This window comes from Budorcas taxicolor, chromosome 2 (genome assembly GCF_023091745.1).
Source record: "Budorcas taxicolor isolate Tak-1 chromosome 2, Takin1.1, whole genome shotgun sequence".
Taxonomy (NCBI): Eukaryota; Metazoa; Chordata; class Mammalia; order Artiodactyla; family Bovidae; genus Budorcas; species Budorcas taxicolor.
Window position 1 is genome coordinate 168,887,264 of NC_068911.1, and position 14,020 is coordinate 168,901,283.

General features: G+C 36.1%; 1 protein-coding gene across 7 annotated transcripts in view; it reads right to left on the bottom strand.

Annotated features, from left to right (window-relative positions):
• The window catches only part of EPB41 (erythrocyte membrane protein band 4.1), a 165,314-nt gene that overhangs the window by 75,656 nt on the left and 75,638 nt on the right, over nt 1–14,020 (bottom strand). For all 7 annotated transcript variants that reach the window (XM_052635564.1, XM_052635563.1, XM_052635562.1 and 4 more), the window contains exons 6-7: nt 8,021–8,096; nt 6,306–6,524 (exon numbers count right to left, since the gene is read on the bottom strand). In XM_052635564.1, coding sequence (XP_052491524.1) covers nt 6,306–6,524; nt 8,021–8,096 — 295 coding nt within the window. The remainder of the gene's footprint in view (nt 1–6,305; nt 6,525–8,020; nt 8,097–14,020) is intronic.

The following is a 14,020-nucleotide window of genomic DNA, read 5'->3' on the forward strand; positions in this document are numbered from 1 at the left end:
AGGCAGCAGGCTTTAGCCAGGACCCCAGTCACATCATTAGAGCTGGCTCCTGCACTCAAGAGTATGAGATCAATCTCCTGTAAAGTAAGAACTGTAATAATACCTACTTCCTGAGACTAGTATAAGAAACGATTTTTTTTTAAATCTTTGGATGTAGCTGGAGTGTGTGTGTGTACTTATTTACATCTCTATCCATCCATCCATCCATCCATCCATCCATCCATTGGAAACAGTTTTTGTTGAAACTTGCAGTTTTAATGCAATACCATAGGAGTCATTTTAGTTTCCTTCTCACTGTAATTTCTATCTCCCTTTACTGACAGTCAGAAACTTGACTCCCATTATCCTTAATACACTAATGTGATCAACAACCCCTGCTCCCCCATATAGAACCAATCTCTACTTCCTGCCACTGACTCCTCCCCGACATGGATGCCCTCTTCACTGGCTTAGACTCTGAATTCCCCATGCTAGGCTGCTCCCCACACGTGTCCTCACTCAGATTCTGACCCATGGTGTTAGGCTACCCCTTCCACAGACATCTTCACCCTGCTCAGGATTCAACACCTGTATCAGGTACCACTCCATACGGATGTCCTCTGCAGGCCTTACCCTTACATGGATGCCCCTCTCACTCTGTTCTGCCTCTGATAACCACAAACACGTGCCCACCCATGTCTCCCCTTTCATCCTATTTGAGCTCTGACTTCTCCTGCAAGGCTGGCCCCCCCACAACAAACACTCTCCTCATCCTGCTTAGGCCCCAGTATCCCCAACCAGACTGCCTCCCAGCACGGATGACTATCTTGCTCTATCCCACCTACTGGCTTTAGAACACAATTGTTTCAGGAAGCTTTTTCTGATTATAAAAATCATACATTCAATGTATAAAACTTGGAAAATATCTTTAAGAGCATAAAAAAAAAAACAGAAGAAAGTTTCCCATAATCCCACCAACCGCAGATACCTGTGCGTGTAAATGCAATCATATTTTACAAATAAACCACAAATTAAACTTAATTTTGACTTAACATTTTAAAGATTATGGTTTTTCCTATATTTTCCAAGACTCTTGAAAGTAGTAACAAACTAGCTGGGAAGAGATTAGACAGCTCTAAACTATTTAGGATTACTGTTTTGAATTTATTCAGTACCGCTTAATAATTTACTATTTGAAATTATTGTAGCTTACAAGAAGTACCTAATCAAAGAGATTTGGCACAAGTTAATTCTTGCTTATTAAAAAGAGAGGTTATAACAAAGTTTCCCTGTATTTATTTTGAGCAAGCGGAGTCAGGATACAGAGCCACTCAGTGAGTTCCAGTGTTAAATGACAGCTTTTTTCCTTTTTTTTTTTTAATGGGAAAAGCTGCTTTATTCAGGAAGCCAGCAACCTAGGAAGATGGTGAGCTAATGTCCAAAAATCATCTCCAAGTTGCCCGTTAGGAGACAAAGGTTTTTAAGGCATTGTGAGGGAGGAGGCTACAGGTTGCATGATCAGCTCGTGTACAATTCTCAGGTTGGTTGGCATAAACGCAAAGTTTCAAGCATCATCCATCTTCTGGATTTCAACCAATTTGGGGTCCACATGCTTGCAAGTCAACAGTTTTCATCTGGTAGGGGATGTGACAGCCTTTTAATAACATTGTTGCATCTCCAAATTAAAGACCGCGGTTTCAAATAATTAAGTAGGGGACAACTGACAACTTTACATTATCTTCCTAGTCCCCATAAATGGAGGACAATTAGTTTTAAACCTTGATTTGCTAGTGTACGTTTAATGTGAATTATAGCTTCACAGTTTCTGTCTAGGCAAACAAAGGGCCACTACTAAGGATTCCATGTATGTAGGCTGTCCTCTATTTGTCTGGGGAATAGGATCAACGCATAGTAAATGCTTCTGCCTAAGCAGAAGTCTCTTTGGACTGGTTAAAATGTCATATTGTTGGAATATAATTAAAATTCCCATTTGGCTTTCTGTTTGTCAGGACTGCCAATCTTTCCAAAAAGGAGCAAGTGAATTCCAAGATGACAGACCTCTAAGTTTTCTAATCATGGAGATACATTACTGCTCAATTTCTATCCATACACCTCACAGAACATCAACTGGAACATATCCATCTGTCCTCTGAGATAGTTTCACCTATTTGGATTTAAAGTCAGTTCCCAAGAGCAGTTCTCCAAACCCAGACTCACACTCATTACTGGCAAAATGGAATAAGAATTATTATTATCCTAACAAATATTAGAAATTTTACTATATACTAATCATTGTACAAAGCACTTTACATGAATTTCTGATTAAACAATCACAGAATTCACAGTATCATCCTTTTGTTTCAGATGAAAAAATGGAAACTTAGAGAGCTTAAGTAACTGGCATGCATGCGTGCTACATCGCTTCAGTTGTGTCCAACCCTTTCTGATCCTGGAGACTGCAGCCCGCCAGGCTCCTCTGTCCAGGGGATTCTCCAGGCAAGAGTACTGGGAGTGGGTTGCCATGCCCTCCTCCAGGGGATCTTCCCATCTCAAGGACTGAACCTGGGTCTCCTGCATTTCAGGCAGATTCTTTACTATCTAAACCACCAGGGAAGCCTAGGAAGCCCTTCTGTAACTTACTAAGAATCATAAAGCTAATAAGGAATGGAGACTGAATTCAAAGTAAGACAGGCTGACTCCTGAGCCCAGGCTTTTGCCTTAGTGGTGCTCAGTGGTTCTCAAAATTCTGACCTCAGGATCCCTTCCTTCTCAATAATTACTGAGGACTCTAAACAGCTTTTAAATGTGGGTTATTTCTATCAACATTTACTATAATAGAAGGTAAAACTAATAAAATTTGAAACTACTGATTAAATCTTTAAAGAATAACAATAAAAAACTCATATTTTAACTTTTTTTTAAAAAAAAACAGCCTTTTCCCAAACTATTGTAAAGGAGCAGCATTGTTTTCCATATTTATAAAAATTTTTTAATGTGTGACTTAGAAGACAGCTGGATTCTCCTGTCTAACTACTTCTGAATTCAATCTGTTGCAATATTTGAATTTGGTTGTAGTATATGAAGAAACCTGAGCTCATACAGATATGTAGTTGGAAAATGAAGATTTGATGATTAAAAATATTCTTCTTTGATCCTTACTACACTAAAACTCAACAATGGCAGTTTTCTAAGGGGGTTTCCAATGTGAAATCTGAAGACATAATGGTGAACTTTTGTAACCTGTTATATTAAAATCCATTGGCCTATCTTGCATTTCGAATGGACCTTTTATATTTACGCAGATTTTGTAGCATCATGCATTTCATATCTGAAAAATATTGGTTGACTGAATAATCCAAGTCCTTCAAATCCTGACACATTTCATTGTACAGTATTAAACGAAGAGAATCACATGCATTAAAGTCATCACCAACTCCATCAGAAAAGTCTTTTAAATTTGGAGCCTGTCAAGACCATGATGGCAAATACAAGTTTTATAAAATTCTAATTTTCTCTTAAAAGCTTAAATTTTATCATTAGCAACAAATAGTCAGTTGTTTACCAACTGTTAAAGGACTGGCTCATTTCATTTTTTTGAGAAAATGTATGCCAAACAACCAAGTCTGAATAATCATAGTCATTAATCATATTTTTTTTCAAGCGAAAAAGGTGTTGCATTTTTTAAAAAAGTGACTAATTCAGCTGAGAATGTAAAACAATTATACAAGTGTTTTTCCCCAAGATAACTGTTGTACCTCAGTATGCATCACAAGTGCTTTCTGGGTACTTCCTATTAAATCACACAGAATATTAAACAGAATGTATTTAAGATTTAAAATAATCAATACTTTTTACTACTTCGTTATGAAAATTTTTAAGTGAACAGGCAAATTTAAAAATATTTCATCTTTTAACTGCAAGTTAAAAAATAAAAGTGCATCCTAGTGAAGCATACAATGACTAGTAGCACAGTTTGGTGCCAACTGCCTTGATTTGTGTGCCACCATTTCAACAAAGGGCTTCCCAGGTGGTGCAGTGGTAAGGAGTCTACCTGCCAATACAGAAGACACAGCAGACACACGTTCAATCCCTGGTCAGGAATATCCCCTGGAGTAGGAAATGGCAACCCATTCTTGTCTGGAAAATTCCAGGGACAGAGGAGCATGGCAGGCTACAGGCCATAGGGTCACAAAGAGTCAGACATGACTGAAGTGATTGGGCACACACAGCTTAATTCAAACAGTGGTTAAAAGATTGAATATATTATACATGAAGTGCTTAGCATGGTATCTGGCACATAATAACAGACACATAATAATTAGCCGCTTATGATATGATGATGACTATGTTAACAATGCATAAAGGAGAATCAAGCATTGCATGAAATTTAGACTGCAAAGTCCTCCCAAACCTGAAATTCTATTATGATCAAATATACATCAAAATCATCAGAGATAGAAGTAAGGCATCAATCATAATCCAACACCACTATTTTCTGCTGTTGTGCTCCACAGCAGCAGTAAAATATTTTCTTTTACCATTTTATTGATTGCTCAAAGATTATACTAATAATAAAAATTATTTTTAAATTATTAGATAAAAAGAACACTTCTCTACAATCCTGACATTCTAACAAATAATTTTAATTGACTGCTTCTTTCTACCACTCACTTTTATGTACATGTATTTGTGTGCATAATTACATATTTTACATATATATATAAATTTCTATAATTATAATCAGAATATTAATAAGTATCTTAAACACATTATTTTGTGCTTCCCTGGTGGCTCAGCAGTAAAGAATCTGCCTGCAGTGCAGAAGACACAGGTTCAGTCCCTAGGTTGAGAAGATCTCCTGGAGAAGGGAATGGCTACCCACTGCAGTATTCTTGCCTGGGAAATCTCATAGACAGAGGAGCCTGGTGGGCTGTATATAGTCCATGGGGGTTGCAAGAGTTGGATACGATATAGTGACTAAACTGCCATCACCAAACACATATTTAAGGACAATACAACATCCTTTAAGTTAGAATCATCAACTGGTTGAAAGTGATTCATTAGTGGTTTTAGATATCAAAGTATTGTAATGTATATACCCAAACTTGAAAAACAAACCTTGGCAATTATCTGTAGAAACAGCGTGATCTCATGAGAGTGGGGTGACTGTTATAAGACTATTGTTACATAGATGAAAGACTTCTAAGTTCTTATTATGGTTCTCATGACTGAGTGACTGGAACCTACAGCAGGAATAAGGCGACTAGAACTGGGGGACCTTGAGTTAACACTCTCTTCTCTGAAGCATCTTAATCCATGCAATCCTATTGGAACCACTCTAAGGAAAATAAGATGGTTCAACAGCTAGATAGACTACTGTACGACCACTCAGGATTTCTCAGCAGTGTGACCTTCTGGGGCATCCTAGCCTAATTCATGCTAACATAATTCAAGGTGCCAACTCAAGGCCAGGATCAGACATTCTCCTTGATATGCCTAGGCAGCTGGTAAAATTTAGCTCAGAGAAGTCACTCATATAACAATGAGATATACTGTAGGAAGAAACACATTTTTCTGGGACATTAATACTAGCTAATGTTTATTAAATTTTTACTATGTGTAAGATGTTATATTAAGTTTTTACACCTATGACCTTTTCTAATCCGATGGATCACTCTATTTCCTCTGAGATAGTGATCTCTATCAGACATATAAGGAATCTGAAGTTCAGAGAGATTAAGTGAATTACCTGAGGTCACAAGGCTAGGACCAAGCAGAACAAAAATTCAACCCAGCTCAGTCTGACTAAAGCCCTTGTTCTTGACCACTGTGTTATACCTCTCACATTACCAATTATTTTCAAGAAAAAAAAATTAGTGAATTCAAGAAAGAATTTTAAAATATCTTCAGGGGCTTTATGAGCCCTCTTAAGTCTATTCTTGCACAAAGACCCCAAGTTAAGAACCTCTGCTCTAAAGATCTCAAGGCATCTAATACAGTATAATATATTAAATTTAAAAAAAAAAAGTAAAAAGCAATAGTAATAATAGCTTCCATTTATTGAGCACCTACTATGTGCCAGCCACTGTGCTTAGTGCTTTATATATATTACCTCATTTAGTTTTCATCCAACAATGCAGCACCATTACTCTGAAAACTTAGGTTCAGAAGGCTTAGAATCCCAAAGAACTGGGAGAGGTCTGAGCTCAAGCTGACTCTCTCTCTGTTATCAGTTCCCACCAAGGCGAACACTAAAATCATCCCAGATCAAGGATTTAAACTTACTGTCAAAGTAAAGACAGCTCAAACCCTGGAGACATATTTACCTGTATGACTTATGCAGTTCCATGACCTTCTCTTCAAGTTCCTTGGTCTGATTTGGGGCCAGTTTAAAATCACTAACATAATCTGCGCCATGGAGTTCTGGGTCATAGTCTCCCAGCTCAGACTGGATAGTATAAGAACCTAGCAACGCTAAGGTTGCAAAGGAACAGGGGAGACGTCCTGAAACTATGTCCTGCCGAAGCTGAAGACATAGGTAATACCTATAGCCAAAAGAGAAAAGATGTTACTATGTCAGCGACAGAAACAATAACAAAATACAGAGAGAGAAAAAGGAAGAAAATGGGAAAGACAGGGAGGGAGGGAGAAAGAAAAAGAGCAACTAAGTAAATATGAGTTAATATTAACAAACTGTTCAATCTAAGCAGAAGGTATATGGTTGTTCATTGTTCTATTTCAGTGTCAGATCGCCCAAACTGGGTTCTTTCAATTTAATCATACCTTCCAGGTTTCCTGTTTGGTAGGAGTCTGAACTGGTTAACTCAGTCAGACCAAGGGCTAAGGAGGTCAGGGCCATGATTAATTAGAATCATATCTTGGCTTTGACTATAATAAGATATTGAATAACATATGCATCAGTAATCATTTTTGCTGTCTATGATTAGTCACTACATACATGTTTTTTAAAAAGTCAGAGCAATGCCAATCAAATCATCAAGAATCTTCAACTCCTCTAAAACATAGGTAGTTAGTATAGAATTTTAGGGATTTGTTATTTGTATACATAATAAACCTTAACAAAGAAAGATGAGTAAGTAGCAACTCTAAGAGAAAGTATTACTTGTGAAACAGAACTAACCAAGATAATTTTTTCAGGCAGAGATATGGCATCTTAACTTCAAGAATGTACTAAGAATAACTAGACAACTTTTTTAATGGTATAGACACTTCACAGTACTTAACAACCAGAGTTTTTAGGAGTCTTAGGTTATTCTCTTATTTGAGAGAATATATTTGTCTGAAATCAGATGGTTGACAGCAAAATCAGAATTAGAAAGTCGTTTCTCAACAACAATTTGATTGAACAAACACTGCCAAATACCTACTATGTATATATAAGGCTCTACATAATATGCTATGAATAGAAATAGGTACTGTTGTACTTTCTATTAGATATTGTTTTTCCATTTTCCTTTTTTGCTAGTATTTACATAGAATCCAATAAAGGACACTTTCTTAAAAGGAATCAGTGAGCTGTTTTTAAAGAGTACAAGATTTATTTCATAAATTAAGCAGGCTCAAAAATTACTGAGAAAGATTCAGTTCATGGACCTAATCCTACGATTTAAAAGAGGAATATGAAGAAAAAATAAGAACACTGAGACTTTAGTTTTTTTGATCCCTTAAAAAAGAGCATCACGAGAGAAGAGTATTTAAAACAAAAAAACAGCAGAGCTATTTTGCCACTCTATTTGTGTCCTGTTCTTTGGAGGATGGCATGGTTTATAGAGTTCCTGTCCACAGCATGGCATAATATCCTTGATAAGCAAGGTTAATTACCTGCCAATTTCCTCCAAGTGAGTCACAGATATTTGAGGTTTTTAGGCTCACTTATTTGTAAGCCTGCCTTGAAGTAACTAGAAACTTTTTATATTAGGTTTAATAATTCATTGTTTTTCTTTAATTCTGAATGAAGAACTCCCCGGACCTTATGATAATGAAATTACTTATTACATATTTAACTTAATACATTATTTACCTTGTTATATCTTCTGTTAACTGTGCTGGGTCAGGTGGGTAAAACTTTACATTAAATGTGAAATTCCAGGGGACACCTGTAAAAATAAGCAGAGTTTTACACTTATGTCCAAGCTTCTGGTTGTTAGAATTACCTAGAAGTATTTTTTTTTAATCTTTTTTCCCCCTGAGGTCTTCTAATATTGATACTTCTTTGCTCTATGGATAAAATACTACCCTTATTTAAAAAGAAAAATAAGAAAGTTATTTAGAGACCATCTCATTTTTTATTACCAGACTTAATAGTTTTGCTTATAAAACAATATAAGCAAAATAATGTGAAACTATCCTCTAGGTCAACATGTTTGCAGCAATGGCTTTCAAAATGTGATCTATATACCACTCTGGGTCCTTAAAAGTCCTTCAAGTGATTCACAGGTGTTTTCTTTCGGTATTGGTATTATTTATATGGGACATCTCTCAACATTATGTCAAATAAAGAAAAAACATTCTCCCCATTCATATGGGTGAGATTAGGAGATTACTTTAGAAATAAGAAGGAAGAGGCAATATACGCGGCTCTTAGAAACTATAGCTCTAATAAAATATTTTGGGTATGAAAACTACAAGAGTTCAATCCTAAAACTCATACAAGTGTTTTATACTTTTAATATACAATGAAAATCAGGGATTATGAGTACAAATTAAGTGGAGAATGCATTTCAATTTCTCCAGCTATGTGCTACCAGTTCTAGGTTTTTCAACGTGACTGTTAGTTTCCCAAACAGTAGTGCCTGATCTTAGTATGATTAGTTATGATGCTAAGAGCTGCATTTTGTTCAGTACTTACCAGGCACTAAGCTAGCTCTCTTATAGTTCATTTTATTTATGAAGAAATAGAGGCTTAAGAAAATACATAGCTAATGAATCCAGGGTTCTCTTACTCCAAACCCCATGCTTTTAACCATTGGACTCTATACACTATAACATACAACTGTTTCAAACATTGTTCTGTTTTACATCCATAGTATTTAATCTCCAAATATCATCTTTATTGCTATCGGTTACAATGACAAAATGCAAATTACAACCTGAAGTAGTTTGAATGTCTTAATGAATATGTAGTTTTAAACATCTGAAACATACAAGAGTCTCTTGGAAATGGTTGAAATTTTCTTTCAAAAATTAAGTTAAAAGGCAAATTCCAGACAGTACAACAAACCTGTCTCAAATCTAGTCACTCATAATGTCTACCATCAGCTCACTTTTAATGCTTCATATCCCCAAAACTTAAAATGGAACTTAGATTAGAAAAGCAACCACATAACTGTTTCTCATAAAAAGGGCAAACGGATGGGGGGCAGTATTTACAGTTCAAATACCGTAAAACATTATCTATTGTTTTATTTTCTGATATGATAAAAATATCAATCTAATCACTGTTAACTCATAATTCCCACATAGGCTTTTTAAAAAGGTGACTTCTATGCTACCTATTAAAAAAAAATGTATTGGCTAAAGGAAATCAATATGGGAAACAAGATAGCTAAAAAATGTTCAATAAATGTGAATTCAGCTTTTAAGAACTTTAAACATAAATTTAGTTGTTTCATACCATATAAAAATGGCAATTTTTTAATAGGGTAGGAAGACTAGCATTAAGGAAAGCAAATATGCAATAGTTTACAAAGTGTGATTTTTTTCCCCCCTCTTTGAGCTAACTGATATAAAAAGCTTGACATCACCCACAGTCGGTAGGGAAAGTAAGTACTTTCTTCTATTGCTGATGTGAATATAAAATGGTACAACACTGCAGAGAACAACTGACAATGTCTATCAAAATATAAAATGTATATGCCCTTACCCAGCAGTTCCACTTCCATAAATGTATCTAAACAGACACTTGAAAGGGGTCAAGCGATACATGTGTAAGACATTGTAACAGCAAAGGTCTGGAAACAACCTAAATGTACTTAGCAAGAAAAGGTTACATCACCATTACCTGCTGTTGAGTGAAAAAAAAAATCAAGGCAAAGAACAGTACACATAGAAAGCAACTGCAAAAGTTGGGGGTAGAAAAAAGTACATATTACAGGAATGATTATCTAGGCAAAGACTGCCCCTATGAGGATACACAGTAGACTGAGTATAGTAGCTACAAAACTAGAAAGGGGAACTCCTGGGGAGAGAAACAGAGGTGAGGGGAAAGTGGTAGGAGAGACTCATTTTCACTATATACTCTTTTATACCACTTGAGCACACTGTGTGTGTGTGTGTGCATGCACACACACTTTCTAAGGGAAAATCTTCGTCTCCCACTATAAAGGAAATTCCTGAAGGTAAGATTTTTTTTTTTCTGTTTTACATACGGTATATACCCCGAGCACCTATAACAGTGCTTGGCATATCACAGATGGTCAAGAACTATTTGTTGAGAGAACAAATGACATAAAGTAACTGATCTCACAGCTTTGTTGTGAGGGTCATACGAGGACGCTGCTGCTGTTGGTCAGTCACTAAGTTGTCTCTGACTCTTTGTGACCCCCAAGGACTGTAGTTCGCCAGGTTCCTCTGTCCTCCACTATCTCCTGCAGTTTGCTCAAATTCATGCCCATAAAGTCAGTGATGCTATCTAACCATCTCATCCTGTGTCACCCTCTTCTTCTTTTGCCTTCAATTTTTCCCAGAAACAGGGTGTTTTCCAATGAGTCAGCTGTTCACATCAGGTGGCCAAAGTATTGGAGCTTCATCAGGACCTGATTTCCTTTAGGATTGACTGGTTTGATATCCTTACTGTCCAAGGGACTCTCAAGAGTCTTCTCCAGCACCACAATTTGATAGCATCAATTCTTCGGTGCTCAGCTTTCTTTATGGTCCAACTCTCACATCTGTACCTGACTACTGGAAAAACCGTTGCTTTGACTATAAAGACCTTTGTTGGCAAAGTGATGTCTCTGTTTTTTAATATGCTGTCTAGGTTTGTTAAGCCTTTTCTTCCAAGGAGCATGTGTCTTTGGAGCCCAAGAAAAGAAAATCTACTGCTGTTTCTATTTTTTCTCGTTCTATTTGCCATGACATAATGGGACTGGATGCTATGATCTTAGTTTTCTGATTGTTGAGTTTCAAGCCAGCTTTTTCATTCTCCTCTTTCATCCTCATCAAGAGGCTCTTTAGTTTGTCTTTGCCTTCTGCTATTAGAATGGTGTTATCTGTATATATCTGAGGTTGTTGGTATTTCTCCTGGCAGTCTTGATTGCAGCCTGTGATTCATCCAGCCTGGCATTTCACATGATATACTCTGCATATAAGTTAAATAAGCAGGGTGACAATACACAGCCTTGTTGTACTCCTTTCCCAATTTTGAACAAGAAAAAAATGGAGACTGGAAAAGCTCTAATATTTTTTAACACTAAAATTTCTGCCTTCTACCTCAGCAAAACTTTAATGACATTCCTGACGAAAGTGCGTAACCTGAAGATTCATGTACCATTAGGAAACATCAGACAAACTCAACGTGACCACTCACAAAATAACTAGTCTGGACTCTGCAAAACTATCAGTGTTATGAAATATTTTAAAGACTAAGGAATTGTTCCAGATTAAAGAAAACTAGAGCAATGTGACAACTGAATGCAAAGCGTCACCTTGCATTTTCACTATAAAGAATATTATTGACACAACTAACAAACAAGGTCTATAAGTTACAGTATTGTTTCAGTGCTAACTTCCAGCTTTTAGTAATTGTATTATGGCTATGTGAGGAAACTCCTAGCTTTTAGGATATGCAAACTGAAGTATTTAGGGGTAGAAAGCTATTGCAAAAAAAGCTAAGAGCAATTTACTCTTTTTTCTTTTTAACTGAGGTAGAATTCACATAATATTAACCATTTTCAAGTATACAATTTAGTACATTTAATGATACAATTCACTGGCATTTAGTATATTCACAATGCTGTATAACCATCACCTCTATCTATTTCAAAATGTTTTCATCACCCACAAAGGAGACACTGTAGTCATTAAGCAATCGCTACTCCCTTGCCACCCTCCTCCTAGCCCCTGGAAACCTCTAGTCTGCTTTCTGTCCCTATGGATCTATACTTCATACAAATGGAATCAAATAATCTGTGGCCTTTTATGTCTGGCTTCTCTCATTTAGCATCATGTTTGAAGCTTATCTATGTTGCAGCATGTATCAGTGTTCCATTCCTTTTCGAGAATAAATAATATTCCATAGTATATATGGAATATATATAACATATTTTTTATCCATCATCCATTGGTGGACATTTGGGTTATTTTCTCCTTTTCGCTATTGTGAATAGTGCTGCTATGATGCAACTTACTCTTAACTGGTTCAGAAAAAAGGCCATGTGTGTGTATAAGAGAAAAAAAAGATTAAATGAATGTAGTGAAATACCAGCATCTGAGGAATCAAATGTATTCCTGAAGGGTATCCAGGAGTTCTTTGTACTACTCTTTCAACTTATAAGTCTGAAATTATAGCCCAACATCTTTAAAATTTCTGCCTTCTAAGTACACAGGAAAACAGGAACTATCTCATACACTACTGGTGGAGATGTAAGCTATTACAATCAGTTTAAAGGAAAGCAATTTGGCTACATCTGATAAAACTGAAAACAAACATACTCTATAATCTAGCAATTCCACCTTAAGGTATAAAGGTTAAATCAGGGCTGTTTAAAACTGTGAACTTATGATCCATTATGAAATCAGTTTAGTGAGTCAAAATAAGCATTTTAAAAAATGAAATAGAGTACAAAACAAAAAAGTCAGAAGAGGAATTCCCTGGTAGTCCAATGGTTAGAACTTGGTGCTTCCACTGCCAGGGCCCAGGTTCAATCCCTAGTCGGGGAACTAAGACCCTGCAAGCCACATGGCACAGCCAGAAAAAAAAAAAAAAAAGTCAGAGGATATCATTTTTAGTAAAGAATAAGAACTGTTTTGTGAAATTTTCTTTGCAACTGATATGAATTTCAAAATCATGTTCATAAGAAAAGCTAGCCACTATGACTGCTATATAATTTAATTTCTATATATAAGAAACGCAGGTTCGATCCCTGAAGCAGGAAGATCCCCTGGAGGAGGGCATGGCAATTCAATCCAATATTCTTGCCTGGAGAATCCCATGGACAGAGGAGCCTGGCAGCCTCCTGTCCATGGGGTCACAAAGAGTCTGACATGACTGAGCTGCTTGAGCACACAGCACATGATGTTCAAAAAGGTAAAACATAAATTTTAATATTTCAATATTTATTGTATGAAACATTCAAAAATCAGGTACTAAAAAAACATTGAAAAAATATGATGGACTCATTAACACAAAATTCAGGACCTCTGCAGGGGAAGGAGAGCGGGGCGCATTTAGAAAGAGCAAACTCTGGGTTATAGAATTTCTTAAGCATAATTTGTATTCTTTTATATATCACTATTTTTCAGAGGTATAAGGATTTCTTGATTTTGCTCTGTGCTATGTCAGAAAAAGATGGAAGTAGCTAGCCCAGCTCAGCTCAGCAGGGGAGATTGCTCTCATTCAGAACTAAGGAAGTAAAAGAAAGCTAAAATTTAAGCTGGGAGAAGGGAGAGAGACTGATAGACCATATAAGAAAGTTCAAATGGAAAAAATTAGGTTGGAGGGAAATTTCAAAAACACAGCCAAAGCAATACTGTCTATTGTATACAGGTATGTATATATGAAGGAAAAATATAACATGGACTGAATCACCCCAAATTCATTAAAATACATTTCCATGGACAGATTTTGCAAAGGAAAACAAAAGAGATAAACCTTACCTGTACTGTTCTATTTTAAATGTAAAATGTTAACCCATGTTAATTCTGGGGGATGGGTACATGGGTATATGCTACATTAACTCAATACTTCTCTATATTTTTCTGAAGTACAGAAAAAAATCTTGCTGGTGAATATCTATTACAAATTTAAATGTTCATACTTTTTTATTCTACTTCTAGGAATTTACTACAGATACATCTAGGTGCG